The sequence below is a fragment of the Anser brachyrhynchus genome (genome assembly GCF_964034855.1).
Source record: "Anser brachyrhynchus genome assembly, chromosome: 5".
NCBI lineage: Eukaryota > Metazoa > Chordata > Aves > Anseriformes > Anatidae > Anser > Anser brachyrhynchus.
The window spans coordinates 35,448,713-35,475,963 of NC_137699.1; the positions used below are offsets into that span (position 1 = coordinate 35,448,713).

At 50.3% G+C, this 27,251-nt stretch overlaps 1 protein-coding gene and 1 long non-coding RNA gene across 2 annotated transcripts in view; one reads left to right on the top strand and one right to left on the bottom strand.

The window, feature by feature from the left end:
* Positions 1 to 27,251, top strand: part of EPS8L2 (EPS8 signaling adaptor L2) — a 63,838-nt gene that overhangs the window by 22,281 nt on the left and 14,306 nt on the right. The window contains exons 4-11 of the mRNA XM_080593758.1: positions 13,932 to 13,996; positions 18,907 to 19,068; positions 19,970 to 20,119; positions 20,605 to 20,684; positions 21,427 to 21,566; positions 23,518 to 23,597; positions 24,103 to 24,229; positions 24,590 to 24,678. Coding sequence (XP_080449884.1) covers positions 13,932 to 13,996; positions 18,907 to 19,068; positions 19,970 to 20,119; positions 20,605 to 20,684; positions 21,427 to 21,566; positions 23,518 to 23,597; positions 24,103 to 24,229; positions 24,590 to 24,678 — 893 coding nt within the window. The remainder of the gene's footprint in view (positions 1 to 13,931; positions 13,997 to 18,906; positions 19,069 to 19,969; positions 20,120 to 20,604; positions 20,685 to 21,426; positions 21,567 to 23,517; positions 23,598 to 24,102; positions 24,230 to 24,589; positions 24,679 to 27,251) is intronic.
* Positions 1,017 to 27,246, bottom strand: LOC308195789. The gene is made up of 4 exons (XR_013951856.1): positions 25,537 to 27,246; positions 16,389 to 16,475; positions 9,756 to 12,600; positions 1,017 to 9,425 (listed from the first exon to the last, which is right to left on the bottom strand). It is a non-coding gene; the product is annotated as an uncharacterized lncRNA (long non-coding RNA).

Here is a 27,251-nt window from a genome sequence, read left to right on the forward strand (position 1 = left end):
CAGATGCTCTCTGGATAAGGAGAAGGGGTTTTGTTGGGGGGAACACTTGCAGCTTTCAGGGAGCCCAAACTTGCAAACGCTCCCACCAGAGAGCTGTCAGTTTGCCAGGTTGATGCTTGCACTGGGTGTGGAAGCGTTGTGACAGCCCCCTGTCAAGGAGCTTGTATTTGGTCGGAAAGCTCCCTTCGGTGCTGCAAGGCAAGGGTGGCTGTGTTTGACCCTGGAAAGTGCTTTTGGTTGCTGGATGGCTTTACCTGGAGTTTTATCAGTGTGGAGTGGTCTGAAACTCTGTCCCCCAAATGATGGATTTTGAGAAGAGGGCACTGGTGGGACGGTAGGGACTGTACTTAGAGGATGAAGTGTTAAACACATGAACTGCTAACTTTGATTAGCTGCAAAGAAGTGAAACATGGGAATAAAGGTGGACGAGCAATTTAATGCTACTGGACAGGGCTACTTGTGGCCTCGATGCTGCATGATGGGCAGGTGCCAAGAGAAGGTTTGAATTGTGTCTGTCATTTGTCTGGGGATGAAAGGACATGTGTTAAGCCCAGAAAGAAGAGAGAGGCTGAGGAGTGGCAATGTTCAGGTGCTGCTCCACTCTGCACGCAGGACTGCCATCTCAGTCATCTCATCTTGCCTCTGACAGCATCATTTCCTTTGCTGTGCTCTGAAAGCTCTTGCAAATCTTGCAAATCAGGGTCTGAAACATTTTAGTTGCAAGGTAAATAGGAAACTGTACAGAGACATGTGAAAATGAAACTGAGAGTTGAAAACTGTGTTGGAAACAGGGCACGAGCTCAGGTTAGCACCCACTGATGGAGACAGCCCAGGGCTCTGAGTTATCAGGGTGTTGGGGTGGGATCTAATTGTGTGCACAGGACTGATGTGGCAGCATCTGGTGGTGAGTACTGCCCACCCTGCAATGCCTTCATCGTAAAAGCAAGCAAAGGGAAAGGGTGAAAAACTGCTTTGAAACCAAACACTTTCTCAAATAAGTCATTTTAAACGCTGAGTTACATCTTCATATCTTCAAATTTTATTTATTTTTTTCATGGACACACCCCAAAAGCAAATTTCAGCAAGAACAGGCCCTCTCCCACCAAATTACAGCAAACCTCAAATGAGTACTGTAAGTCCAGAGGCCAAATCCTCAAGAGGAATTAAATCAGCGGCCCCTGATTTCCCTCCCGCCTCAGCAGGGCACTATGAGGGCTGCAGTCATTTACCGCAGAAATCAGTGGCTGTCGGCTGGCTCAGCTCCGTATGCACAAGCACGTCCGTGGAGTTTATGCCTGGCAGAGCTTGAGACTTGCTCACTAATTCAGCGTGCCTTTTCCAAAGGACACTCAGCGTGTGTTAAGCCGACATTTAAATGTTCGGGTCCCCTTCCCACTTGAATCCTCCCTCCCCCAACATCAGTTTCTGCTGTGAGCTGGCACATTTGGGGGTGGAGGGCAGGCAAGAACTAAAATTCCAGGGAGAATTATGTTTCATAATGAAACAAATCACATCAAGCCGAGCTGGCCTTGATTATGTGATTATGATGCTGCTAAGGGACATGCAGAGCTTAGGAGACTTTTTATGTTTCCATTTTTCTCCTGTGCAGTCAGGCTGGACCGTCAGCCTGTGCACGCTGCCAGGCCTCCAAAGCCTGGGTGCGATGAGCACACAGACATCTGCTGCATTTAAAGCTCGCTGGGTAACATCCTTCTGCAGATCCAAAGCACACAGGTGTCTTGGATTGGATATTAGGAAGAATTTCCTCATGGGAAGGGTGGTCAGGTGTTGGGGCGGGCTGCCCAGGGAGGTGGTGGAGCCACCATCCCTGGAGGTATTTAAGAGACGTGTGGATGTGGCACGTAGGGACATGGTTCAGTGGTGGACTTGGTAGTGATGGTTGGACTCGACGATCTGAAGGGTCTCTTCCAACCTCAATGATTCTGTGACTCAATAGCATGCAGCTCACAGCGCCCAGGTCCCAGCTGCTGGGCCACACAGATCCGCAGAGGTGCCAGCCCCTGAGAAAGGTAGCTGCCCTGGTGTCACAGCTGGCCTGCTCTAAGTGCTGTGACACCGGGTACATGGCACAGCACCAAATCTTTTACGTTGTGGTGAGCCCAGAGGGATGCAGAGAGACCCAAATCACCAGGGAATTCTGCAGAAAAATGGCTTACAGCCCTGAGATATCTTCCCCCAGCTCTATCCCTACCAGAATCTCAACCAAAGCTCTTTCTAGGGTGCTCAGCCATCCTTGGCGGAGTTGCCCGGCTGTCATGGGGGCCGTGTCATCCTTCCCACATCCCTTAGCAGAACAGCATCACATTTGCTCAGCTCCGTGTTCTGGAAGCATCGGTGGCTGCCCGTACAGAGAGCCCCAGCTCGGCGGGCAGCAGGGGGAATGGCTGTCACCTCTCAGGTTGCCACCTTGCTCAATGCACAGCAACCGGCTGAATAAATGTTAATGCGTACCATAAATAAATTAAGCCGCTTCTCCGCTTACCGGCGTCTCTTCTGAACCCAGATGAAAGGCTGTGGGGGGGAAACCAGCGTGGCTCCAGCAGGAGCCAAGGGAAGGGCTGGAAGGGAGGTGTCTGTGCATGCTTGCCAATCCTTCCTGTGGCGATAGCTGGGTGGACATCTGCAGGCACTCATCCAAGCTGCTTTTGTGGATTATCGGATGGTGCTGTCTCTCGTGAGGGATCAGGGGCTGTAACCGGGAGGAGCTGTATAGAGTCGAGGGGAGTTTAATCGTTATAGCGGGTTTCACATGGGGCTAGGAGAAGGAAATGGCCCTGCAGCAGAGCTCACTTCTTTTTAGTGCCGAGTCTGTCCCTGTGATGCTCAGCTGCTTTCTGCCCTGACAAGAGCCGGCGCCAAGCTGCCCGCCTTCCTCGATACGCTCATTTCTGGGACAGACCCAACCTTGGTGTGGCACAGGGCTGGAAAAGGGAGTTCAGGGCACGAGCACTGCCGGCGGCCCGAGTTAGGCTGGAGAAACGCGGAGCTGCAAGGCGGCAGCGTGCGAGGCGCGATCACTTGACACTGCACGCCTCCCGTAACCCAAGAAAGGCTTCGGCACTGTAACAGGACACGGGATGCGAACACAAAGACAAGCGCCGCTCCCGCCGGGCCCCGGGACAGGTATCATCTGCCTGGGGAGCCGTGGGGAGAGGAGACCCATGAGCTGTAGGCAGAATATGCCGATGGTGAAGGACTGACTTAGGTTTAATGGTCACAAGCCAGCTCCTGGGGGTCTCTGCAGGCCTCCTGTATCTCCTCCCGGGGCTGCATGGGGAAGATAAGACTGGACAGCTCCCTGCATGGCCCCTGGCCTGTAATTCCTTGCCAGTTGCTCTCCCATGTCCCCACTTGCACCTTGGGTGAGCACGAGGTGAAGCAGGGCCTTGGCGAGACACCTTTACAGACAGGGCTTGTGCCAGCTCAAGCAGAAAGACAGAAACATTGACTGGATACCGCCTTTCTTTCCCTAAAGTTAGCAGGCGTTTAGCAGCCCAGTTTTTCTTGCACACTCCTCCCGAAGGACTTGCTTACTGCTTGCCCAGGATCTCGAGCACAGGACAGGGCGCAGGGACACACAGCTGTCTGCCTCCAGCGGCTGCACCACCGGGACCAACGCATTTCACCTTTTCCCTGCTCCCGCCCGGTGCCAGCATGGTCTGAAAGCTGCTCAGAGGAGGGAGTGTCCCTGCTGACGTTTTCCCAGTGCAATGGGGCAACAGCAAGGAGCTGAAATACTCCTGCGATAGGTGGAGAGAAAGGCAGGGCAGCTTTCCCACCTGCTGCTGCTGTTGGCTTCCCCAGCCCGCCGCAAGAAAACCCCCGGGCAGCGCTGATCTGCTCACACGGGTCCGAGTCAGAGCAGTGCCTGAGACACTGGCTCCCCATCTCCCCCGCCATCGGCCTTGAATAACTCCCTTGTCCGCCCCCCGGCTCCCTCTGTGCCACTTCAGCGTCTTTCTTCATGTCCCCTTTCCCGCCCGAGATTCCAGCTTCAGATTACGCCGGCTCCTCTCCAACGCTGCCTTGCGGGTGAGCCTTTTATTTAAAGCCTGGAAACGTAATACTCCAGCTGGAAACGGGGCTGGAAGAAAGCAAGTGAGCCAGCATTCCTGGTGGTTCCTGCGGACCAAAACCCGGCGGTGGCTCAGCCGGGAGGCGAAGGCTCTGCTCTGGGTGCTGCTGGCTCAGCTTGGCCCTGGCTGCTCTGAGCAGGCAGCCCTCACGTCCCCATCGCAATGCTTTTGGGATGGCAGCTAGCAATGGGGTCTGCAGAGAGGCCTTTCCCCCTCTGACCCCACAGTGCCTGGTCTGCACCTCCAGCAGCCCTTTTTCCTTGCTGCTTCAAGCCTGCTGAGTGCAATTTCTCTCCTTGCATGGAGGATCTGCTCAGAGTTTACTCGTAGGGACATTTTCTTGAATGGAAACGGGTTGTTGGATGTGCCCAGGTACTCTGGGAACAAACGCTGGATTGGTTACTTAATGACGACAAAAACAATAGGGGAAACTTTTTATTATGAGTGGTTTTTGGTTCTCAAGTGAAGCAAATTTGTCAGTTTGTTTACTTAAGTCAAGGGCCTGATATTCAAAAAATGTCATTACCGGCTACGGGGAGCTTAGAAAACATCATTTTGAATTGTTTAGTGAAAAATAACCTGGCATATTTCTTCCAGCTCTGATGTTAAAGGAACAGGGAATGCCCCTGCCTGTGAGTTTCTCAATAGCCTGCTTATTTTCTGCCGAGCGGCTGCTCAGGATGCTGCTGTCTGTCCCTCGGCGTGCTGGGCACAGGCAGGCAGTGTTACTTGATGTGCACAGCCCGTGCACAAGGGTCAGGTTTTTATTTGCTCTTCTAGAGTGGGTTGTGTCTTCAGCTAATAAAAGAGGAATGTGAGCAATTGGGCTTGAGCTAGTGGCAAATATTAGGCATGCCAGGGAGGAATTTAACCTCCTGACACCGACTAGCTGCCAACATGCTATCAGACAACAGCTCCCCGCTGCCCGGCCCATTCACACCCCCAGCGTCAATGAGAGCCTTCTCATTCACTTCGGGAGCTTCCAGATCCCGCGTGCCATGTGCCACCCAAAAGGGGTAGCTGTCCCCACAGATTCCCATTGTCATGGCCACTGCTACTGACAGCCTCTGGCAGTTCGGAGGGGACCGTGGTGGTGGCAGGAAGGACAGGGTGCTCGATGCTTTGGGAGAAGCTGCAAAGAGGCTTCCGAAATGGAGCCTGGGCAGTGGCTCTAAAGCTTTTGGTAGCCTTTCACTCCTGCTGCCTTTCTCCTCTCACTGCTCAGCAGATCTTCTTGCAATGCCACACTTAGGGCTTAGTTACACAGTTAGGGCCGAAGGCTGGCTCTGCACTGGGGCGGCTTTGCTGACACGATCGCACCGATGCAGCGAGGTGCTCCCCTGTCAGACACTACCCCTGCCAGCAAAATTTTCCTGTGGCGTTGCTTATCCCAGCTCCTACGTGCAAAACAAGCTGATTGCAATGTTATTCCAACCTCCTGTGGTTTCTCCTTCCTTGAAATACTCATGCGGTGTGGAGGAGAGCCGGGCAGGCGATGGCACGGGGCAGGCAGGAGCGCTACGTCCCACACGCTCTCCCCTGCGCTGGCCAACCATGGGAACCCCCGAGCAGGGAAGCTCCGGCAGCAACAGAGCCTGCAGATGCCTCGGGGCCGGGAGCCCAGGCGCAGCAGGTCTGTGCAGTGCCCGAAATCAGATCCTTGACTAACCCTGCAGAACCTGGAGCGTCCTCCCACTCGGCGAGGAAGCAGGAGCCTGTTGGGTCGGCAGAGCTGCACATCGCAGATGAGCGATCAGACTGCCAGATCAGATCTGGCCTCCTGCTCCCATCCTGGGAATGGATGCTGTTTCGTAAGGCTGCTTTATAATGCAGGCCTGGCAAATTTGCATAATTGCCATTAGCATTCTGAAGCATTTGCTGCTTCGTTTCTCCTCTGAAGGGCTGTGTCCTGACATGTTGCTTTGGCAGAAGAACCAGCTCATACTACATAGGCAGGTTACTATAAAGAGCACGTGTGCTGCTAGATAGTAAAATATAAAGAAAATGTAAAGAATTGGCAAGCTCCAGAAGGCAACAGCCAGGACTTTCCTCAGGCTGCTCTAATGGACACAGGGAGGTCTCCAATGCAATGCAGGGGGAGGGAATCAAGGAGAGGTCTTTGGCTTGGTACTGCCAATGATAACAAACCAATCCTATAAATGCCATAAAACATAATGTGCAAAAGAGCATAAGTACTATCAAATGGGAATGGCAGAGCCAAATCTGCTCAGGCTCACACCACTTTTACACCAGGATCTCAGCTCTGAATTGCACTGCACTGGATCCTTACTCATCCCCTGCAGTGTCTCAGCTTTGTGTCCGTGTCTTTCACCAGGGCTTTGAAACAAAGCTCAGTGCTTGAGCAATAGTCCTGACTCTTGGGCCCCTTCGAAATCCTTGTAGGATAACAGCCTTTCTAGGTCTGTAGTCCCCATTGCCCTGTGGTGCCAGCCCCTACAGAGACGGATGCTCTGCAGCTGCCGCACTCTCACCTTGCCAGCACAAGGTGGCCGAGACCTGCGGCGAGGCAGTTCGCCAGCCATCTCCCAGACCTGACCCGGCAGGGACAGAGGGACAGACGTTCTGTGCTCGGATGCAGTTTCCCTCCCACGCCCACACCAGAGGTGGCTGTGCTCCACCACAGTTGTGCAAGCGTGGTCTGCAAGTAGGGCAGAAGCAACGACACCACAAGGCTATATCGTGTCGCGTTTCACTTGGCTGATATTACTCCTTGGTTCCCTACAGACTGCTTCACTGATGAGTTGTCCGTCCCCCACATTTTCTACAGAGCCTTCCACCCAGCAACAGCAGAAAACAAATACGGGGAGATGCGGGGAGGATGAGGGAGGATCCTGGGTGATAAAACTCCCTAATTAAGCAGCGAAGGCTGTGCACAGAGGGCAGGCTGGGGCCTTCGCAACGCTGGTGCGAACGGCTGCGTTTGTCACAGCAGCACCTGCTTGCACCACGAGTGACTTGGCCCTGGCATACAGCAAGAGCGTGGGCGAGTTTTCATTTATAGCAGAAATGTGATTGCAACGGAAGGGCAGAAATGGCATCTCGGGGCTGAGCTTTGGGACCCTGCCCGTAACTGACCTGTAAGCCCTCACGAGGGTCAGCAGAGCACCACAGTTCCCCCTCCGCCAGCAGGAGGAAAGTGCTCGAATTCCCCCAAAACTGCTGTAATGCTTCGTGTCACACTTAGTGCTACAGCAGTCCTGAGGCCCTTCTGCCCTCCTCTGTACTACTCAAAATCCCTGTTGACTTTAACCAACTTTAACCCACTGGACAGAATTTATCCCGCTAGGCGATCTGTTTTGCACAATGTGCCAGGTTGAAGGGAGTGTTCACAGCCACGTCTCAACCCCTGGAAAAAAGGGTGTTGCATGGAAATGGGGAGGGAACTTGGCACTTAAGATGTGTTTTGACTTCCTGGACTAAGCCGATAACCCCATTCCTCCAGGATGTGAGTTGATCGTACCTTCTTTCTCAGTAATTCCTGTCTTTCATCCTTTCCACTCCTCAACGTAAAGCCAAGCAAGATGCTCTCCGTTCCAGCCAGGACTTTTGTGTGTTGCCACTAGATTTTCAGCACAGCACCCAGTTTTGAGCCCATTCTGAATTGGCAAAATCCACCTTGTTACCTCTGCAGTGGTCTCAGCTTTTTCCATTTCTTCATGTGGCCACTGGTGCCAATGGGAAACATCATTTCCGCAGTGCTGTTTTTCTGCGAGATATTGGTGACAGATAACATTCTTCAGAGAATGGCTTTGCAGTTTTTCCCACAACTCTTGGTATGACTTCAGATGAAAGCTAGCTGCTTAGGAAAAGACTGAACTGAATTCAGTTACAGAATCATTTACACTTTTTTTTCCTGAAAGGGGTGTCCTAGGGCTCATGGGACCAAATCTCTCGAGGCAAGAGATGAGACAATTTAATGAAGAAATACAGTTCTGCATGTGTGAATATCCCACGTGACATCCGTGCTTGAGTCATTCAAAACTTTCCAGAGTGTCTGTGCCAGACATACAGCAAATGTTTAGGCTCGGCATGACGCGACTGTGAATTACTTGTCATCATTTTCGAGGCTGCAGCAGTGGGTCGTACCCACCACCTCTGGCCTGATGATGATCCCCACGTTATGAGGGCTTTTTGTTGCCAGACACCAAAAGCAAGGGACAAAGCTCTATTGTTTTCCCGTCTCTTCGGCTCTCTTGGCAGACAGAAGGGAAAAAGTACAGCAGTGGTCACTGTGGGTCTCACGCCAGCTTTTATCACCTTCAGATGTTTGCTGTACTTGTGCCATGGCCCTGGAGCTCTCATGCCCTTTGCAATCCAGCCTGTGTTGCATCCCAGTAGCCCTCCACCACAGCAGCCTCTAAAGGGAGAGGTGACTCATTTAAAGAGGTGCACGCTGGTGTCTGTGCTGTGACAGCAGCTGCCATCCGATCTCAGGAAAACCGTCTTTATATTCCTGTAACTCTTATTCATCACATGGGGATTATGCAAATTCCCTGCCTCCTGGGGATGCGGTATGGATTGGGTAACGTTACCATGCTCGGGTCTTCTCCATTGCAAGACGCTGTAGAAATGCAAAGTATTCTAGCATGAGAGGTGTCAGATAAACTGGGAGGAAATTGCTACTGCTGCTAGCGCTCCAGTGTTCATTCATACAAAATTAAGGAGATGGAGGACAAGGCTACGCAGAAGGGCAGTGTGGGAGCCACTCGGACACGTGTCCTATTTTCTCATGTCTTTTCTGGCAAAGGGAGTTCACCTGGCTCACATAAAGGATCTCCTATTATCCGCAGAGTTAAACAGCCACAGGTCTCCATGCGGGCATCACTCTGTGTGGCATATTTGCTTCATCCCAGCATGACCAGAGCCAGGTTTAAGCTAAGGTATAACAATGATGAATCCAGAGAAAGGCCTACAGTGTTTCATCACACTTCTTTGAAGTAAATATACCAATAACACCCTAACTATTTCTTAAAGCTTCCACATCTCAGACAGATGTGACCTAAGATTGCCTATTTTGTCATTTACAGCCCAGATCCTTATTTTCTTCCTGCATTTAAATCAAAACTGAGCACTAGAAAAGGACATTTCAGTGTTTTGCACCTCTGCCGCCCAGGAAAGCCCAGCTGTTCTCAGGCTGTGAAGTTTTATTTTGAGGATACTAGGAGGAAACATGAAAGGAAAGGTTTCCATGGGCATAGGGGCCAGGTAGAAGCCAACAAAGAGAGATTCCAGGAGAAGGAAGAAGCAGACAACTTAAAGTGAGGGACAGGAAAGAGAAAATACTCCCTTCCTCTGCCTGGGCAGCTTCTGGGATGTCACTTGAATGGCATCCCGAGACAAAATAGAGGCACATTGTTCACATGAGTTCTGTGGCTCTTAAAGGCAATACCCCCAAGGGAGAATGAACAGAGAGAGTGGGAACCTCTGCATTTCCCCACCACACACCACCCATGCCTTATTTTATTTCTTGCTGTCGGGTTTGTGCAGCTCCAGCTCTGCAGCAGCACCTGGCACTGGGCCTTGCCACAGACCCCTAGTGGGAGGGATGTGAGAATCCCAGCTGATGGCAGTGATTGCTCCCAAACAGGAGCAGGCAGGAACGCCTGTCTGCCTCCCCCTCAGCCCACTCTGGCTCACAGGCTGGTGGAGAGGGAGCTCCAGGCCCCCAGCACTGGCACCGGGCTACAGGGCCCTCACCAGGGCTGGAAAAGGCTGAAGGGACCTGTGGCTGGGCTCCCTCTGTAAACCCCATCTCCCCAGTATCCACCAGCTCTTGACACTGCTCATCACCCTTCCTTTCAGAGCTGAAGATGTTTCCTGTCCTAAAGTAAAAATCCTTTGTTTCCAGAATGACTGCTTCAGTCTTTTTCCACTCCCTTTTAAAAAGGAGCGGACGGGATGTCTTAAAGTCCAAATTTGCCTCCATCCCACACAGACGGGGTGTTCTCATTTCCATTAGTGTCATCGATGTACATGAGAAATGCTTGGTGAGGAAATTGAGGTTACTGAGAGAAAAAAGTTACTCACATGAGACACAACTCCCTGCGGACGTGTGTTGCCGTGTGCCCTGTTCCAGACCTTGCCCCACATTTGAAGTAGAGCAGACTGCAATTAAAACGTACGGCAAACAAAGTGCCATCGACCCTTCAATGTGAGCCTTAGGTGGGAAGTGGCCGTGCTGACATATTAATTAATTTCCTCAAGGTCACTCTGGGTGCTAAGGGCTGAGCAGGGAGCTGTGCTGGGTGTCTGAGGTCCTCTCCCCCAAGCTGCCCTCGCTCTGCCTCTGGCTCGGCGGTCGCGGTGTAAAGGCTCTGGCCCGGAGACCTGGAGCCTCGGCTGATGCCTCTGCCAGCGTGCCCTCTGAGAAACCATTTCTACCTGTGCTCAGCAGCCACTTCAGTGCTACCAGGACTTAGCTGGAGAGAAACACGCTACTGTGTTTTCAGTGACAGGCACAGAGGCACAAGGCTGCCCAGAGAAGCTGTGGGTGCCCCAGCCCTGGAAGTCTTCAAGGCCGGGTTGGATGGGGCTAGGGGCAACCTGGTCTGGTGGGAGGTGTCCCTGCCTGGGCCAGGGGGGTTGGAATTTGATGATCTTTAAGGTCCCTTCCAATCCAAGCCATTCTGTGGTTCTGTGTGATTCTGTGAAGGTACAAAGTATACGGGTGTCCTGCCAAGCTGATGAGACACCTCTCAGGCTTGAAAATAAAAAGGGTTAGAAATCTGTTGCTATCAACCCTTGCCAGGCTTCAAACAAAAGCACCAGCATCCCTTTTCATTTCTGTCCTCTCAGGGCCCCTCTTCGTATGATTAAGATGTTCCTGCATCTGCAGGCAGTTCTGCTACCAGTGCTCAGCCCTGTGTCTTTGCAGAAGTACCACGAGGGTCTCCATTTAAAAGCTCTTCTGTGCTGGCAACTTTTGTTTCACCTGAGAAAGATGAAAATCTGAAATTAAATCCCACAGAAAGCAACGCTTCAGGCCAGTGCTTGTTCTGGAGAGACACCTGCTGGCAGAGCCTGCAGAGCCCTAGCTGAGCTCTGAAACGTGTTCATCCTCCCTTCTGTCTCGATGGAAGTCAAGCAGAAATAAAAACATAACAGAGGTGCAAAAGAGGCCAGGGGAAAAGGTTCATGCTAAAGGGGTGGAACTCAAAGCAGGAGCGTGCTGCAGACATGCACTTGTCCCAGGGCCTGATCCCAGCTCCACCACCCCTTGTGTCTGACCAAAGCAGAGCAGTCACAGGGTGACAGCGCTGAGCAGTAAAACGCTGCAGAAGGCCAGCAGTCTAATATACTTGAGAGATTTGAGCTTGTTCAACCAGTTTTTAACTGCCCTCCCTGCCAGCCCTCTCATGTTAGGACAGTCAAAGAAACCCCAAATTCCCACTTGGTGTGAGCTGAATCGAAGTAAGCTGAAACAAGAGCACTCACGGGTGAGCTGGCTCGAAATCACATCTAGTTCTAGGCAGGAAAACCAAGGCATGTAACTGCATGTTACACGTGGGGGCACACACACTCCTCAGGAAGGATGTGTGGCTTGTTTGTAGAAATCCTGACAATCGGTGCCAAGAAAGCACTTGCCTATTAGATATTTTAACTCCTGTCAACTCTCCAGGAAAGATGAGTAGCAGATTTGGGCCGGTTTCCCCTCCATTTGCACAGGATCTGCTGGCAGGTGGATTAAATATAAGCAATTCTGTTGAGAATTGAATGCTAGGAGCCCCCCAGGACTAAGCTAAAGCTCCTGATTGATGCTTTTGGGCTTTCTGCTCTTGTAACAGCAGCATGCTCTGTTCACTGCAGTTACTCCCTCCAAGTGCTTTCCCACATACAAGGTTTAAAGGAGAACACTCGTTAAGTGTTGGCCTAATTACTTCCCAGCCACTTGCCCACTTCCAGGAGTCTCTGTGGCTCCTGGTGATTCTGGAGCAGATGTAAAGGACAGGCTTGGTAGACTTGTAGCAAATGACTCCACGGTTTAGGAGCAACCAGGAGACTGTGCTTTCCTGGGGCACAGTGGACAGAGAGTACTTTTGTTGGGATGTAGCCAGGAGAGAACGCAAAGGCTGCCAGAGGCACTGCCTGCACTGAGCGTGACAGCTTCCCCGTATGCTGGTGCCCTGTTGTGCCTCTGCCCTCCTGTCCCCCTGTCACTGTCCCTCCCACAGCAGCCACGATAAGATGCACTCAGGCACCTTAAAAAAAAAAAAAAAAAAAAAGAAGGAGGCTTCTAACAATTCCTCAAACAGCACAAAAGCAGACCAGGTGCCGCTCCCTTCTGCTCTTCTTTTGATTTTATCACCCACGCTCACCACTCTTCCTCCTTGCATTGTGACGGGCACCCATCCCGCAGCCATTTCGCTGCATCCCTGCTGACGGCAGCTGGGTTCAGGGAGAGCTGCTCGAGCCTTGGCTGCATATTACCAGTATGTCTTGTAAGTCTCTGCGGAATGCTTTTCAACCAAAACGTGGCTTGCTACTAAAAATATAAACCAAAGAAACATGTTGGGAGGTTTTACCTGGGTCTTGCACCACTTCACCAGAAGAGATAGATAGATAGATAGATAGACAGATAGATAGATAGATAGATTAGAAACTGAGTTCAAATTACCAAATGAGTTTCTATGAGGATATTCTTTTTCTGGGTGCCAGTCTCTCTAAATATGAAACTTGTAAAATGAGACCACATGTTCTGTGTTTAAAGGAAAAGGGAAAAAAATAGAGAAGCCAAAATCCCAGAGAAGGCATTAAAGAGAGCTTTGAAGTAAACCACAAATAAACTAAGAATGATATATATTTGTTTAAAACACAAGCAGCCCCAGTGTTTGCTGTGCCATGAAATCCTCTTGGTTGTGACTATTGCTGCAGAGGACAGGATATTATAACACAGGCTATTTCCAGCTTAGGATGGGTGAAAACATATAAAATGACAATTACATTTGCTAAGCAAACCAGGGATCAGAGGATGTCCTCTGCTGGTGAGGAAGATGTTTTCAGTTTGGTTAGTCGCAAATCACTCTGAGACTTCAGACCTGGTAGTTATTCCTCTACTATGTACACAAAGTACATATATGGACTCACTGGACACATACCAATTAATTTATGAATAAAACCTGACAGGGTAAATTCTTATAGGATTATATTCCATAGCCTCATGAAAATCCAAGCAATATATATTTTTTTTCCAATTGCTCTTAGTGCTGCTTTCCAGTGAGAAATGCAGGAAGCAATAAAGATTTGTTGCCTCATAAAAATATTGTTCAAGAAAGCCAGGCTCTGACTGGCTGGCCTTGATCCTTACAGCCCTTCCTATCAGCCCTACACTGTGCCTTGCCAGGAAATGTAAGAAATCAAACCAGCAACGTCACAGCAGTGCAGAGGGTTCCTTCTGGAGGACATTTAAAAGGGTTGTTGTGTCCAAACTGGAGGATTGTGGTTGGATTTTTCTTCTTGCCACATGCACGTCATAGCCCTGTGCCAGCCTGCTCAGGCTGTTCCTCTTCTTCCCAGCCCTCTTCCGTGAGTGCCCCTTGTCATTTGTTGTCTGAGGCTTCCCTGTACACAAGATTTCACTTCCTCTACAAACAATGCTGGAATCAAATTAGCAGCAACATTAAGGGATACAACTTAAATGTGCATCCTACACACCTAATTTGCCAATCCTTGAGACAAAAGTTGATGTCCTTGATTCTCAACACTGATTGAAACTGGAAGCTCAGAGAGTAGCACCCCATCATGAGAACTATAATTCTCCCTAATATACCAATAAACAGCCATTGAACCGAAAGCTTGTTGTCTTTTTTTTTTCAGAACAAAGGAAAAAATACTCCAACTCCAATATCATTATGCATGAGACTTCACAGTACCACGTACAGGTGAGTATGCAATGAAATTTTATGGGACTGAGAGGCCTACGTCAGTGATAGATGCTGATAATAAAATGTATTTCATTTGTCCTGGAGTTTATTAGGTCAAAGACCAGATGGGAACCTTCTTACAATACACAAGTGTTGCTCTCCACACCCTGGGAGAGGCAAACAGCAAAGCTGCTCCATTCTTCCTTAAGGGAGGTGGGACTTCCCCGTTGCCCTATTTCTTTTTCCCAGCTCCTGCATGTAGATAAATTTGCCTCCTGAGCTTCCCTCCAAGGGGTTGTAATTTCTAGCTCCTGTACTGCAGGGCATGCCTGCAGACAGCCACCCACTGTAATTCCCCTCCTTGTGCTGTGGGCCACCCAGCCAGCCTGGAGCAAGTGGCTGAGACCACGCAAGTCCTCTCCATCCATGGAACACACTGCTGAGGCTGGGATCCTCGGGGCCTCTCAGATTCCTTTGTGACAAAGAGGGATGAAAGGAAAGAGCATATGTAGGCGAAGCACGGGAGTTTGTTCACCAAAGATGCTTTGAGGAGACAAACTAAAGGACTAAAGGAGAGCAAACTACAGGAGAGCAGCAGAAGTCCTGAGATGATTCCTCTCCAAAGACTGACCTCACTCCTTCCTACGAGTCAGAGGCTTCGGGCTGGACTGGATCCCTTTCTCTCCTCTCACATACTGCCTGCTCTTTCTAAAAGTAATACCAGCTCCCCTGCTCCTTTTATTTCTCTGCTGCTCGTCTCCAACTCCTACCTTTGAAGAGCAGCAGTCGTTCCATTATGGTATGACGTTGTCTGAAAATCAATGCAAATAGACTCTGGTAGAGCTCACAGATCCTTCCACAAGGCTCCAACAGTATTCCAGGGCACAATTCTGGGTCATGTTTAAATGCTATAGCAAAACAGAGGCTTTGATGGCTTCCCCCACCTTGCATTACACATCTTATCTGACCCTACGACTGTTCCTAGCTTGGATCCCTCACACTTCTTTGAACTTGAAGAGTGGGAAAGACTCCAATATTAGACAGGCTGCTTTGGGGATGGGGGAAGAGACAGGGAACGGTTGCTGCTTCTGCATGGCTGGCCTGTACCAAAGGCTCAGAAGTTACTGCCGTGTCCCCTGTCCTTTGCTGGGCTATGTCGAGGATGAGTGTCTGGGGACAAAGAGGTCAAGGCTTGTTGTGAGCCAGCACAACAAGTCATTCGGCTGGACGTGGTCATTACAGCCAGCAGATGGGAAATGGTTGAGAGGAAGCAAGGACAAAAAGCAGTAATTAAAGAACATGAATTTGGTTTAATTACAGATGGACCTCTTTTCTACTTCAAATTTAAATTGAAAATGGCATGCAAATCCATCGTTTATCAAAAATACAACCGATCAAGATTCAGCAAATTAAAACGTTTAGTAATTGGGGGGTGGAGAACACAAAAAATATGTTAAAAAGACAAGGGAAATTCAGTATGAGGAAACAGGAAACGGAGAGGCTGGTCCTCTCCCTCCTCTGCATTTGAAGGAGAGTAGTGGGAGCTGCTGTTCCTCTTGTTTCTCTGTCCTTCAAACCCTTCTTGACAGACAGATTAAAAACAGTGTTCCACAGTGGTTACAGGAACTCACCTGCCCAGAAAACACAGACCACATCGACTATCATCTTTCAGCTCTCCCTCAGCTACTCTGTCCTCTCAAGTAATTCAAAACCCTTCAGCCATGACAGGCATTCAGCCAAATTCATCCCCCAGTGTCACAGACATCCACTTAAAGAGAGGAGCCGGCCTGGCTGCCCGGGGCCTGGCGATGCCTGGAACGCAACGTGCCGCTGCCAGCCAGCAGCCTCCGTACCACGGGAACTCTGCCCAGCTGGGCCATTTGTCACTGAAAACCTGGCAAGGCAAGAGGGGAAAACAGTTCACGAGGTTCATGTTTAGTAGATAAGGTCCTCTCTTCTCTGATTTAAGGCCCCAGTCCAGCAGAGAGCTTAAGAACACAGTTAAAAATATAGGGAGCTGCTCATTTGCCTACAATGAAATTTTGACTTTTAAAAACACTCGTTTGGCAGGAGGCCCTGGCTTCCACCTGAGATACTAACTCAATCCACCCCATCAGTGGCCTGGCCAGCCATCCCCATCAGCAAGTCCTAACAAATAAAGTCACTTGTGGAGTCAGAGAAGGGACTTTAAACAGTGACACGTACATTAATTCTTTATTAATTATGCCATATGCCACTCATTTGTGAGTTTCTACCTTGGACTTTGACCAAGACAAACAGGACTTCAGTGGCAAGCAGTGAGGCAGGAAAAGGTTTCCTTATATGAGGCATTTTACACCCTTAAAGTAATCTATAAGCTGATCAAAGTTTAAAAGTGGAGAAAATCATTGCCCATTCTTATAAAAATTACCATATTTGAATCTCCGTCTGGATGAAAGGGGTTTTTAGTGAGATAAAGGTAAGAACCAGCTTCTGTCCCTGCTCAGTCCACCAGGATCTACAGAAAATGGAAAGGAAAAAATATTCTAATGAGTCCTAGTCAGACAAGTAGCTTTCGTTTCCACGAAAATTAACTTAACAGTAAATAACAAAGGAATTTATGAAGATTGTAAACCTGGCAGTTAAAATAATAGAGCAGATAAGATTCCTGTCAGCAGGTATAAACCAATTCCTTTCACTGCTCCGCAGGCAGAGGGTTTGTCACCTCTGCGTGGATAATATTGACTTTGCAAATACCTTTTCATGCAGCATTTTACAATTACAGTAACACATACCCAAGCATGTTCTTCATATCTGATTGGACGGCTAATCTCAGCTTTCGGTGGAGCTGCTCAAATACCTGCCAGGAATTTTATTTAGATAGTGCCTCACCCCATACCTTTGCTTTATGAGCACAGAACTGGGTCTTCACTTAACCTCTGAAGTGTTTATCCTCTTCTCTGGTCTATCCATTCATCGCAAGCTATCCAACAACCACCTGAACAACAAATTGGTCACCACAAATTCTCTCCACCCCTAATGCCCACTGCCGAATTTCATGCTTAAAGACTCAGCCTGGGTTTTTACAGGTAGAAGGGACTTCCTCCCCAGAGCACTGCTCTCTTCCTCCTTTGCTGCTCCTTGAGACACCTGCCTGTTGTGGACGCTAACCACAAGGAGCTGAGGCTGGTACTGGGGACACATTTCCACCTAGCTCTTTTTCTTTCTCTTCTTGCGTTTTGCAGCTCTTGCTCGCCAGTCTTCTTGGACACAGACTGTGTTTCTGCACTGTCTGGACCCTGACCCTTGCTACAGCACCACTGTAGCAAAAAGCACCAGAAGGAAACTGCCTGAGCCCTAAACCTGTTATGTGATCACTGGGAGAAGGCACGGGTCTTTCTGCCAGAGCAGTTACAGCTCCACTGCACTTCTGCTAACCCACACGCTAGCCTGACTCAGCAGCAGCATGTCAGTGACCCTAATACTATTAAGAAGGGGAATTGGGATGTGGGGGAAATTGGCTGAGAGAGATTCCAGGGAAGAGGGAAGGAGCCAGGAACTGTCCTGATAAGCCTGCTGGCAGCAGGAGGCCCCCAACATCAGCAGGATGTGTTGATCAGGCCTGTAACGTGCCCTTCCGAAAAACTCCCGCCTTCCTCTCCTGGAGGAAGTTGGTTACAACAGGGAAAACTTTCAGCTGCTTTCCCACACCGGCACGTTCTCCTTCCTATCTCGCTGCCAGGAACATAGCAGAGCAGCAGAGGGAACAAGGTGAAATGGGACCGTTTCCCTCTGCTTCCCCAACACTTCCCGTTCCCTGATGTCACCCGAACATGTGGCCTGACCGTACTGTCACTGACATGGGGACAACGGGCACAGATAACCTGGCTGCTGAGCTGGCTTCTCCTGCCTCGCAGTCCCCTCTGCTGGCAGAGCACGCTCTCCCCATCTGCAGAGAGCACCACTTGCTCTCGCCGGCTGGCCAGCAGCACCGTGAGCTGGTGATCTGAGAGGAGAGAAATTAGTTACCTGGATTTCCGGAGGGGCCTTCGCCCACTGCTGGGGGCACGCGTGCACCGTTTGGATGCAGCAGACACTTCTTTCTGTAACTGCCTCCCTGCCCGGTCCTGCCTAGCACTCCCTTCAGGTGGAGCCCCACGAGCAGTGAAAAGCCTGCAGGTGCAGCTCGGTTACACGGACTCTTCATAAACTGAACGGGTGCCAAGTGCAATGCTTGGAGCGTTGCACGCTTCAGGACACAGGGCAGGGCTGGGAAAGCATGCGAGTGCAGTCTTGTCTGGGACATGACCATCTCAGCACACATCAGCCAGCACAAGAGGGGAGGGCAGCATGGAAATCAGGCTGGAAGTGGGAAGAGCCCCAGGCCGGGTCTATGGTGTAGGTGGAGGGAGGGAGGAAGACCAGGGTAATCTAGCAAAGCCACAGTGCAGGACAGAGGCAAGTACCAAAATACTCCTTTATACAGTCAGAGAGGCCCCTTTTCACTCCCACGAGAGCTGATTTGAGTGATTTTGGTGGGAAAGCAGCATGAGGGGATTGAAAGGCTGGAGCAGAGTCAGCTGTCAGGCTTGGAGCTGTCTTGCGGTTTCAGAAAAGCCAGGGGACTAACTCGTTTGTGCAAAGCACTTGCAAACATGCATGCTGGATGGCGGCCAGAGCTGTTAGAATTGGCATACAATGAGATAAATATGCAAGCAGTGAAACTCGTTATGAAAACCTTTGCTGTGTTACAAAACTCTAATCTTTCACCACTGTGAACGGCCTGGTACTAATAACCAGAACGAACACGTTCCACAGTGACTCTTTCGTGCCCGTGCAATAAAGAACAAACAGCCCAAACCTCTAGAGATGGTTTCACCAGTGATTTATGACAAAAGCAGCATCAAAGCTTTTTCACCTGTTTTCTCCTCTTTCCCTCCCACCTTCAGCACTTGGCCACCTTCATCATGGACAAGAGCGAGTCCATCGTGACGGTGGACGACGCCATCCGAAAACTCATATTGCTCAACTCTAAAGAGAAGATCTGGACGCAGGAGATGCTGCTGCAAGTGAATGACAAGTCCATCCGCCTGCTCGACTGCGAGTCGCAGGTACCCAAAGCGCTCTGTGAGGGCGCAGGTTAACCTGGGGCATGCAGTATCCTCTTCCCCTTCTGCTTTGGGGAGCCATTTGCGAGGAACCCAAACAAGGGGAGATCACTACCAAAATCCACTCCAGGCTATGCAGGGGCTGGCTGACTGTAATTCAAAGGGCAGGCAGGTGTGGGCTGATTTATTCATGGCTCCAGAGCACAGAGAATCCAGGTGGAAGATACCTTGAGCTGTGCTCCAGGCAAACAGTAAAACTGCTTTCTGTGGGAGTGATGCAGACTTACAGGTCCACAGAGACCTGCATGTAGCATGAGCAGAGAGGGAAGGACCTGTTACTGGTATTAAAATAACACGCAGTGTCCCCTTCTTGAGAACAGTGCCCCATTTTGATAGCAATACATGTATGTGCGCACAGGGCACCTAATCTGATGGGAAAGAGCAGCCAGACAGTAGAAGAAGGTGGGTACTGCGCTAAGTTTAGCAGGGAGAAACTAAAAAAGAGTTGCCTAAGGTCATCCAAGAGTCAATGGAAGGGCAAACTCCTCACTGCCATTACCCTGAAAGCATCTTTCCGCTGGGATGCTGGGATGCATGATACTGGGGCAGGTAAAGCACACCAGTAAGACGACAGTGAGCAAGAGAGCTCAAGTTGTTCAAGTCTCCCACTGGGCCCCCATATTCAGGAACTCAGGAGAACAAGAGTTCTGTTTTCCATCCACCTCTTTCCTGGTCCTACGTAGTCCCAAGCCACTGCCCCTTTGCAGACTGCGACATGAGTATTTGAAGAGCCCAGCAAATCCCTGCTGAGAAGCACAAGCTCTGTCAGGTCTCTCTCCTTAAGAAGGGATCCCAGGAGTTCAATAGATCCCCGTTGCCCAGCCTCTTCCTTCTTCTTTTCCAGGAGGAGCTGGAGGACTTCCCGCTGCCGACAGTCCAGCACTGCCAGACGGTGCTGAATCAGATGCGCTATTCCTCCATCCTCCTCCTGGTGTGCCAGGATTCGGAGCAGCACAAACCTGACATCCACTTCTTCAACTGCGACGAGGTGGAGGTGAGCAGAGCCCTCCTTGCCAGCGGGATGTGAGTGGGGTGTGCTGCGAGATGGGGCTACTGTGGCCTGCAGCTGGCTTTCCCAGAGGAAAAGGTCCATCCTAAGCCATCTCTCCCACTCGTGGCAGCAGTGCCTTCAGGCACGGCCATGCCAGCAGCACAGCATCCAACTGCATCTTGTGCTGCACGGGCACTCGCTGCTTGCCCCCCTGCCAGACTTTTCCAGGCACTGACAGCAGAGGAAGCCGTGAGATGCCCTAGAGGCCTGCCCAGGTATCAATGCCTTCACATTAACCTCTCAAGGCTCCTGCCCCCCTGACACTGCCAGTCTTGTGCAGCTTACCCCACGGCCAAGCAATCTGGTAACAGAATGAGATATGCTCCCAGCTCTCTGCCAGCCATTTCTTCCTTTGCCCACTTGGAGCCTTCAATTCAAATTTTCCAAAGCACAGCCCTTTAGTAAAACACTCCTGTTTTATCTTTAAGGCGGAGATGGTCCATGAGGACATAGAAAGCGCCCTGGCAGACCACAAGCATGGGAAGAAAGTACGACCACAGACGCTCAAGTAAGTACTGCAGGGTAGAGCTGGGAGTAACAAAATCCCCCAAATCACATCCCCTGCAGAGAACACTCAGAGTGCAGTGACTGCCAGGCCAGCCTCCCTCTTCAAGAGGACCCAGACAAGATGGTCACTCGTGTGGGCTTAGCTGAGGTTCGCTGCTATTTACAAAAAGGATATGAATTTTGGCTGTTCTTTGCATTTCCTTGCTCCAAATATATCCTTGGTTTACACGCCTGAGAACGGAGTCTCCATCTCACATAAACCACCCCTAGGAGATTTTACACCCTGAAGCAAATCACGCTGAGGGAACTCTTCTGCTGACAGACTTCAAAGCAAGCCTCCTGGCTGCTGTGATATATCCCCCCAATGGTTTGTGCTGCTGACTCTGTGCAAGGAATCTCACCAGCCTCACAGACACTCCCTGCTCTAAAGCACCAGCCGAAACAGCCCTACACGGCTACCAGCTGGTGTGTGCTGGAAGAACTGGCCTTCCAGACCACACGCTGCAAGCTCCATTTAAACCAGTCAGGTGCTGCAGCTCTCCTTACCCAAAGACGCTCGCTGTCCCCTCGCAGCCACCCCTCCCAAACCTGCAAGCCTCAGGGCACGGGGGAAAGGCAGCCAGAGCACACAGCATCACCCCGAGCACGCACCCCTGCTCAGGCTGGTGCATTCGCACACTGCTCTCTCGGAAATAGGATCGTCAGCCTCTGACAGGGGTTGTTCTCTGTTGTTTGCCTTGCAGAGCAAACCAAGAAAAGATCAAGCAGAGACAGTCTATCCTCCCACCGCCACAAGGGCCGGCCCCCATCCCGATCCAGCACGACATGCGAGGGCCAGCGATGAACAGGAACCGGGTGGCACCCCCTTCCCAGTATGAACCAGGTACTGGGAGAGCTCAGCGGGTCTGTCCTGAGGACGGCGGCTCATTAGCCTGGGCAGCCCACCCTCCTGAAACAGCCTGTGGTCACTTCAGCCCCAGCATTGCTGCCCAGTGTCTTCACTATGTTATGAAGCAACAGTAAAGACACTGAAATTCCCAAAAGAGGTGACAGGCCATTGCCAAACAGCAATTGCATGAGGCTTGGACCAGGCACTGGTGATCTTAAAACATACAGACAAGACAGATGTGGTCAGAAAGGCACATCCCTGGTCCTGCTGACTTCACAAGAACCAAGATTTCACCCACAGAAGTCAGGTGGTTTGCACATATACCAGAGCGGAGGGTAAAAAGGCAGATCTGAACTTACCCCATACTCCAAAACCATCCCAACTTCATCCCAGTTTGAGCTGTCTGGAGAAAACTTATAGTTCTCTTTGGAGAAAGAAGTTCCCAGTAACAGAAATAAGCTCCTTCTCTGAAATAAAGCTCAGATTGACTAAAATGACCAGCAAACTCTAACCCTTTCTTACCACTGCCAATTCTACCAGCTTCTCTTGGGATTAATTTCTAGGCTCAAGGAAAATCTATAAGCAGGGTACAGTAAGAAACTCTGAATACCAGTTGAGGAGAGCAAACACTCATTTCCCTGGGCTGAGAACCGAAGCCAAGCAGATGATCCAGCCTCTTGAATGAAGAGCCTATTTTAGGTCCAGCTTTACATAATGAAAATCAGATTTCTATTTCAGAGCTGGATCATCTCTCAACATCTATATTCTGACGCACAGCAGTTTTCCATGAAACAGCCACCCTTAACTCTGCCCTTCCCGGTAGGCTTAACATAAAGGTTTAAGTCCATTGCTCCCACCAGCACAGCTGGGCATTTACTCAGGCAGGATTTCTGGATCTGAGAAAACAGAGCCCGGCACAAAAGCAGGAGTCAGGAGAAAGCTTTGAATGATGCCTGTTTGCTGGGATCATTTCTCCTTTGAAACGTGCCTTACTGCTTTTTCTACAAAACCTGTCAAAATTAATCATCTCATCTTAATGCCTAAAGATGACGTACAATTTCCTCCGTCCTCTGCCAAAATTGCCTCCCCAGTTCTCCCACTTGATATATCCCGCTGCCCGAACACTGGCTGTGCTGGCCTCTTCAGAGCCCATCTCACTGAGCTGACACATTATTGTTGTCACAAGAGGCCGCCTGAGCAAGCGCTCACGCTGAAATATTGCTGTCCCACTGAGTGTCTGCCTTCTGGAAGCTGGGAGATACCTGTGGTTTTTATTTTTGCGAGTTTTTTTAACAGTGATTAAAAACACTCGAGACATTGCACATGAGTTTGTAGAAAAATGCTGTTTTTTGCCTGGGCCTGTCTAAATATCAATCATGCAGAATTCCTGGTGTGCTGCTTTCTAGCAAGGGGCCATTGCATTCCTCTCCAGGTCTTATTTCTTCTTTCTTGATGGGCAGCTAGCTGAGCTGGCATCCTTGCCACAAGCAAGGCTCCTGCGGGGGGCAGAGGGTTAGAGGAGAGCGTTGGAGCCGCTCTGACCACGTGTGACGTACCCGTGGAGTGCTCAGCAGTGCAAGGGGCAGCTCCTCGGCAGGTGTAAGGCAGCTTAGTGCGTCAAAGGCAAAGGAGTCAGTGACTGGCAGCCGCTGGGACCTGGGCGTGCAGGTCTCTGCCTGTACCAGCAGCTGGCTGCTCCTCACCATTCACCCAGTGCTGGTGTCTGAAAACAGGCAGCATACTGACACACAGGGCTGGGGGCAGCTGCTGTGGAAGGTTTAATCGGCAACTTTGATCACCTTTATGGTCTTCTGAGGTGCTTTCAGAATAAAGGAATGAACAAACCCAGCCAGGAGCGACCATCCCATCGGTCCCTGCGTTTAATGGAGTCCATCTTCAACCTTTGATGGTAAAAATATTTTTCTCTGCTTTTCCTTGTTTGCAGACTATGAACGACGAGGCTCTGCCTCCCAGGACCATGAAGAGTCCCGAATCATCTTAGCACAGAAGATTGAAAAAGAAACGGTTGGTAGCAAGAACAGTGCACGGTCAATAGGCAGAAGGGATGGGGGAAGAGAGGAAGAAAGCAAGGGGCTCCTCCTCCACCACCAAACATTTTATGCATAGTTCAGTCATTGTTAAGCTGATACCTACTGCTTAGAAAGATAAGGGGAGCAAAAGCAAAGCTCCATCACTGGTTAGGTGCAATCTCCTTTGACCTGAGGTAACTGAGCTGATTTTAGAAGGTCTGCTTCTCCCTGATCCATAGTCTACTCTTGGGGTTATTCTCCAGATGTCCATCAGCCAGTGGTCAGTTATTACATTGGCAAGTACAGCACACAAAACGGGCACGGCTTTGTGTATGGAAAGTGATGAATCCAGATTAACTTCATGCCTGGATTCCCCATTCCTGTGCATTCTTCCGGGAAATGAAGCGGGCACAGATCGAGGCACTCGGGGATTCAGGCTTCCTGGCTGTGTGCAGTTTTGGCTTTTTCCACCTGGGTTCATTGCATTTCTGTCCTCACAGCAAATCCTGAACTGCACTCTGGATGATATCGAAGTGTTTGTCGCCAGGCTTCAGAAGGCTGCAGAGGCATTCAAACAGCTCAATCAAAGGAAGAAAGGGAAGAAGAACAAGAAGAAAGGGCCAGCAGGTACAGTGCAGCAGCTACAACAAATGGGGAATGTGGGAGCACAGGTGAAGGTTGGGATGAAAGCTCAGTTCACACTTTAGCAAGGGCAGGTCGGTGCAGCAGCACTGCTATGGACCCGACAGCAGATACAACGGTCTGGGAGGTCCTGCTGGTCACTGCGGATCTAGTGTAGAGCACACAGAGCCTTGTGAAGCCTCCAGCACAGAGAAAGACATCTGACTATTCTCAAACCCTTGATTTTTAGTAGTTCTAGTCTCCATACCTGTTATTGCTGTCTCTTCTGCATGCCAGCAAGACGAACCCCTCTCTGGAAGGGGACACTCTAATTAAAGTGCCTTTCTCTCCACCTTCTCATAAAAGAGGGCGTGCTGACTCTTCGAGCAAGACCCCCGAACGAGGCTGAGTTCATCGACTGCTTCCAGAAAACCAAATTGGCTTTTAACCTCTTGGTAAGACACAGAGGATGTTTTTGTCTTATGCAGGGGTAGGGCTGTTTCCCATATATTGCCATACTAAGCATTTAAAGTGAAATTTGTACTGAAAAACACTGTCAAGGGACAAAGGTGTGAATTCCAGATTCCTCTGCCAGAAGCAACCACAAACCAAACATTGTGTGAGGCTTGTGCAGGTTTCTTGGGCCAAGTTGTTAAACTGAAACTAGAAGCCTAAAGTCCACGTCTGAAAAATGCACGCGCCTTCCTGCTGCCTGTGCAAAAGCCAGCACCGTGGTGCCCACGCAGCAGGCCCTAGGACCCATTCCACAAACGCTGTGAGCTGAGGTGCAGCTGTGCTGCTGGACGGAGCCAACTATTCCTCTCCATCTCCCTGTGCCTCCTTTCTCTCTATGCCAGGCCAAGCAATTGTGCCCCAGCACGTGGCTGAAGAGGTCATACACGTGAAAACCAACCAATTTCTTTTGGCAATGCTAAAGTCAGACCAGTTCCCTAGCCAGGCTCACCCTGCAGCTGCAGAGTGCACGTTCCCTCAGGGAACGGCGGCGCAGGAGGGACTGAGCAGCTGGGGCCCTGCAGTGCCCGCAGCTCCCTTCTGATGCAATCCTGGCTTAGAGCACTTGTGAAGTCGTGGGCTTGCAGATTCAAGAACCAGTGTGCCTGCTGTGCTGACAGCTGTGCACAGGCTTATACAGGCGTCTCCACTCGTGATACTCGTTTTTGCTTGTGGCTTTTGGAAATCTGCGTAATTTTGTGAGAGCTCTAGTCCCTGTTATCCTTCTGAGGCACAAACCAGAACTGTAAATATTAAAAAAAAAAAAAAAAAAAGTCTTATCTACTTTAAATTGTTCTCACCTGATCCTGTCTAAAGAGCAGCAGTGAAGCTGCTCAGCCAGGGTCCTGAAAAGTCTCTGGTTATCCACAACTGATGTCCCTCATTGCCCCGAGGTTTCTGGATCCTCCGCTGTTTCTCCCCTGGAGGAGCTGCACTGGGAGATGTCAAGAAGGGGATGAAAAGCTGGAGCACAGACATGTTCCCAGCTCTGCTTAGTTAAGTGTGTGAGACCAGGAGGGTAATAAGCCAGAAGGAGATTGTCAGCTCTGACCAAACTTGCCCAGTGAACAAGATCCTTCCTGAGACGTTAGTAAGGAAACCACAGAGACTGTAAACAAGCCTAAGGCAGGACACCGAGCTGCAACCTTTTCCTTTAGAAGCGAGCATTCACACATTTTTGCTCGCTCAGGACCAGAACTGAGTCTTGGAGGTGGCAGCTTTGGCCAGCAACAACTGCTCCCACACAAACCGATCAGGCGCCCTGCGAGGGCCATGCCACGCATCCACAGCCTGATGCAAAGGCTGCTCTGCAGAGGCAGCTGAGGATTCTCCAAGCGTCAAGAAATGATGGCTGCTGCATCCCAGCCCTTTCTGACTGCTTGCACAGCCAAGATGGATACAGTGGGGCTGGTGTGGTCAGCCAAACCCTTAGGCATGGCACATCGGGGCTGGTGTCCCACACCAGCCGCTGTGCCAGTCGTGTAACACAGCCACAAGTGCCCATTACAGGCTGCATTATGTCCACTGGTGCGCAGCCCCCCCAAGCTCAGCATTGCAGCTGCTCCCCTGAGAGCAGCGCGGGAGCTAACACGTAGGAAATTCAGCCACATGCTCTGGCTCTCCCAGCAATCCAGCCTTGGTCCACAAACCCACAAAGAGGAGGCGAGAGGCTGGGGAATGTAAGAAGGGAATCAGCAGTGGAGCAGCGGCGTATCTGCCCCACGCTGTCACGTGCCCCGTGCCTGCGTCTTTGTGAAGTGCCGCTTCCTTTAGGTGCCTCGTTGCCATCAATTATTTCACGCTTTCCGCTCTGCATTAATGTTTAATCACCAGCATTTGAAATGACTAGGCCTCGCATTTCGGCAGGGGAAGGGGGCTGTTTTCCATTGCAGCAATGCCAATAGCGCAGGACACAAGATACAGTAGAAAGGAAGCACAACTTGAAACGGTTTCTCACCACAGCTCAGCTCAGTTCTTACAGCCAGGTAACCCGAAGCATTCATTCCTCCATTCCAGCAGCGACTCCTCCAAATGCCACACATCCCAGGGTCCAGGGCAGCTCCAGGTGCTGCAGGCAAGACCTTGCTGAAGAAGGCAAAACACTCGCTCTGTTGTATTCGTTCCCAGCAACTAACGGCATTTTCAGCTTTGCAAGAGTCAGAAGCTACAGGCCTGGCCCTTCCTCTCTAAGGTTTTTCAGAGTAAACCAAGGTTTTCTATTTCTGCTCAAAATACCTTCAAAGGGACTGACTTTTAATAGAGTAGGTACTCCACCCCTTCTGAAAGTAAAGGCTGTTAGAAATGAACACAAAATAGAAATGATCAAAAACTGAATGATTCCTACTCCCCAGTCACTTAGTTTTCTTTCCTGATTTCAAGGACACTGCTGAAAGTTCCCTTTATTTTCAGGCTGCATTATTAACTCTAGCAAATGTCGGTCAGCAACAATCCCTCCATGTCACAGAAGAGGAGCCAAAACCAGGTTAGGATTAAACTGGATTTTCCTTTATCTTTT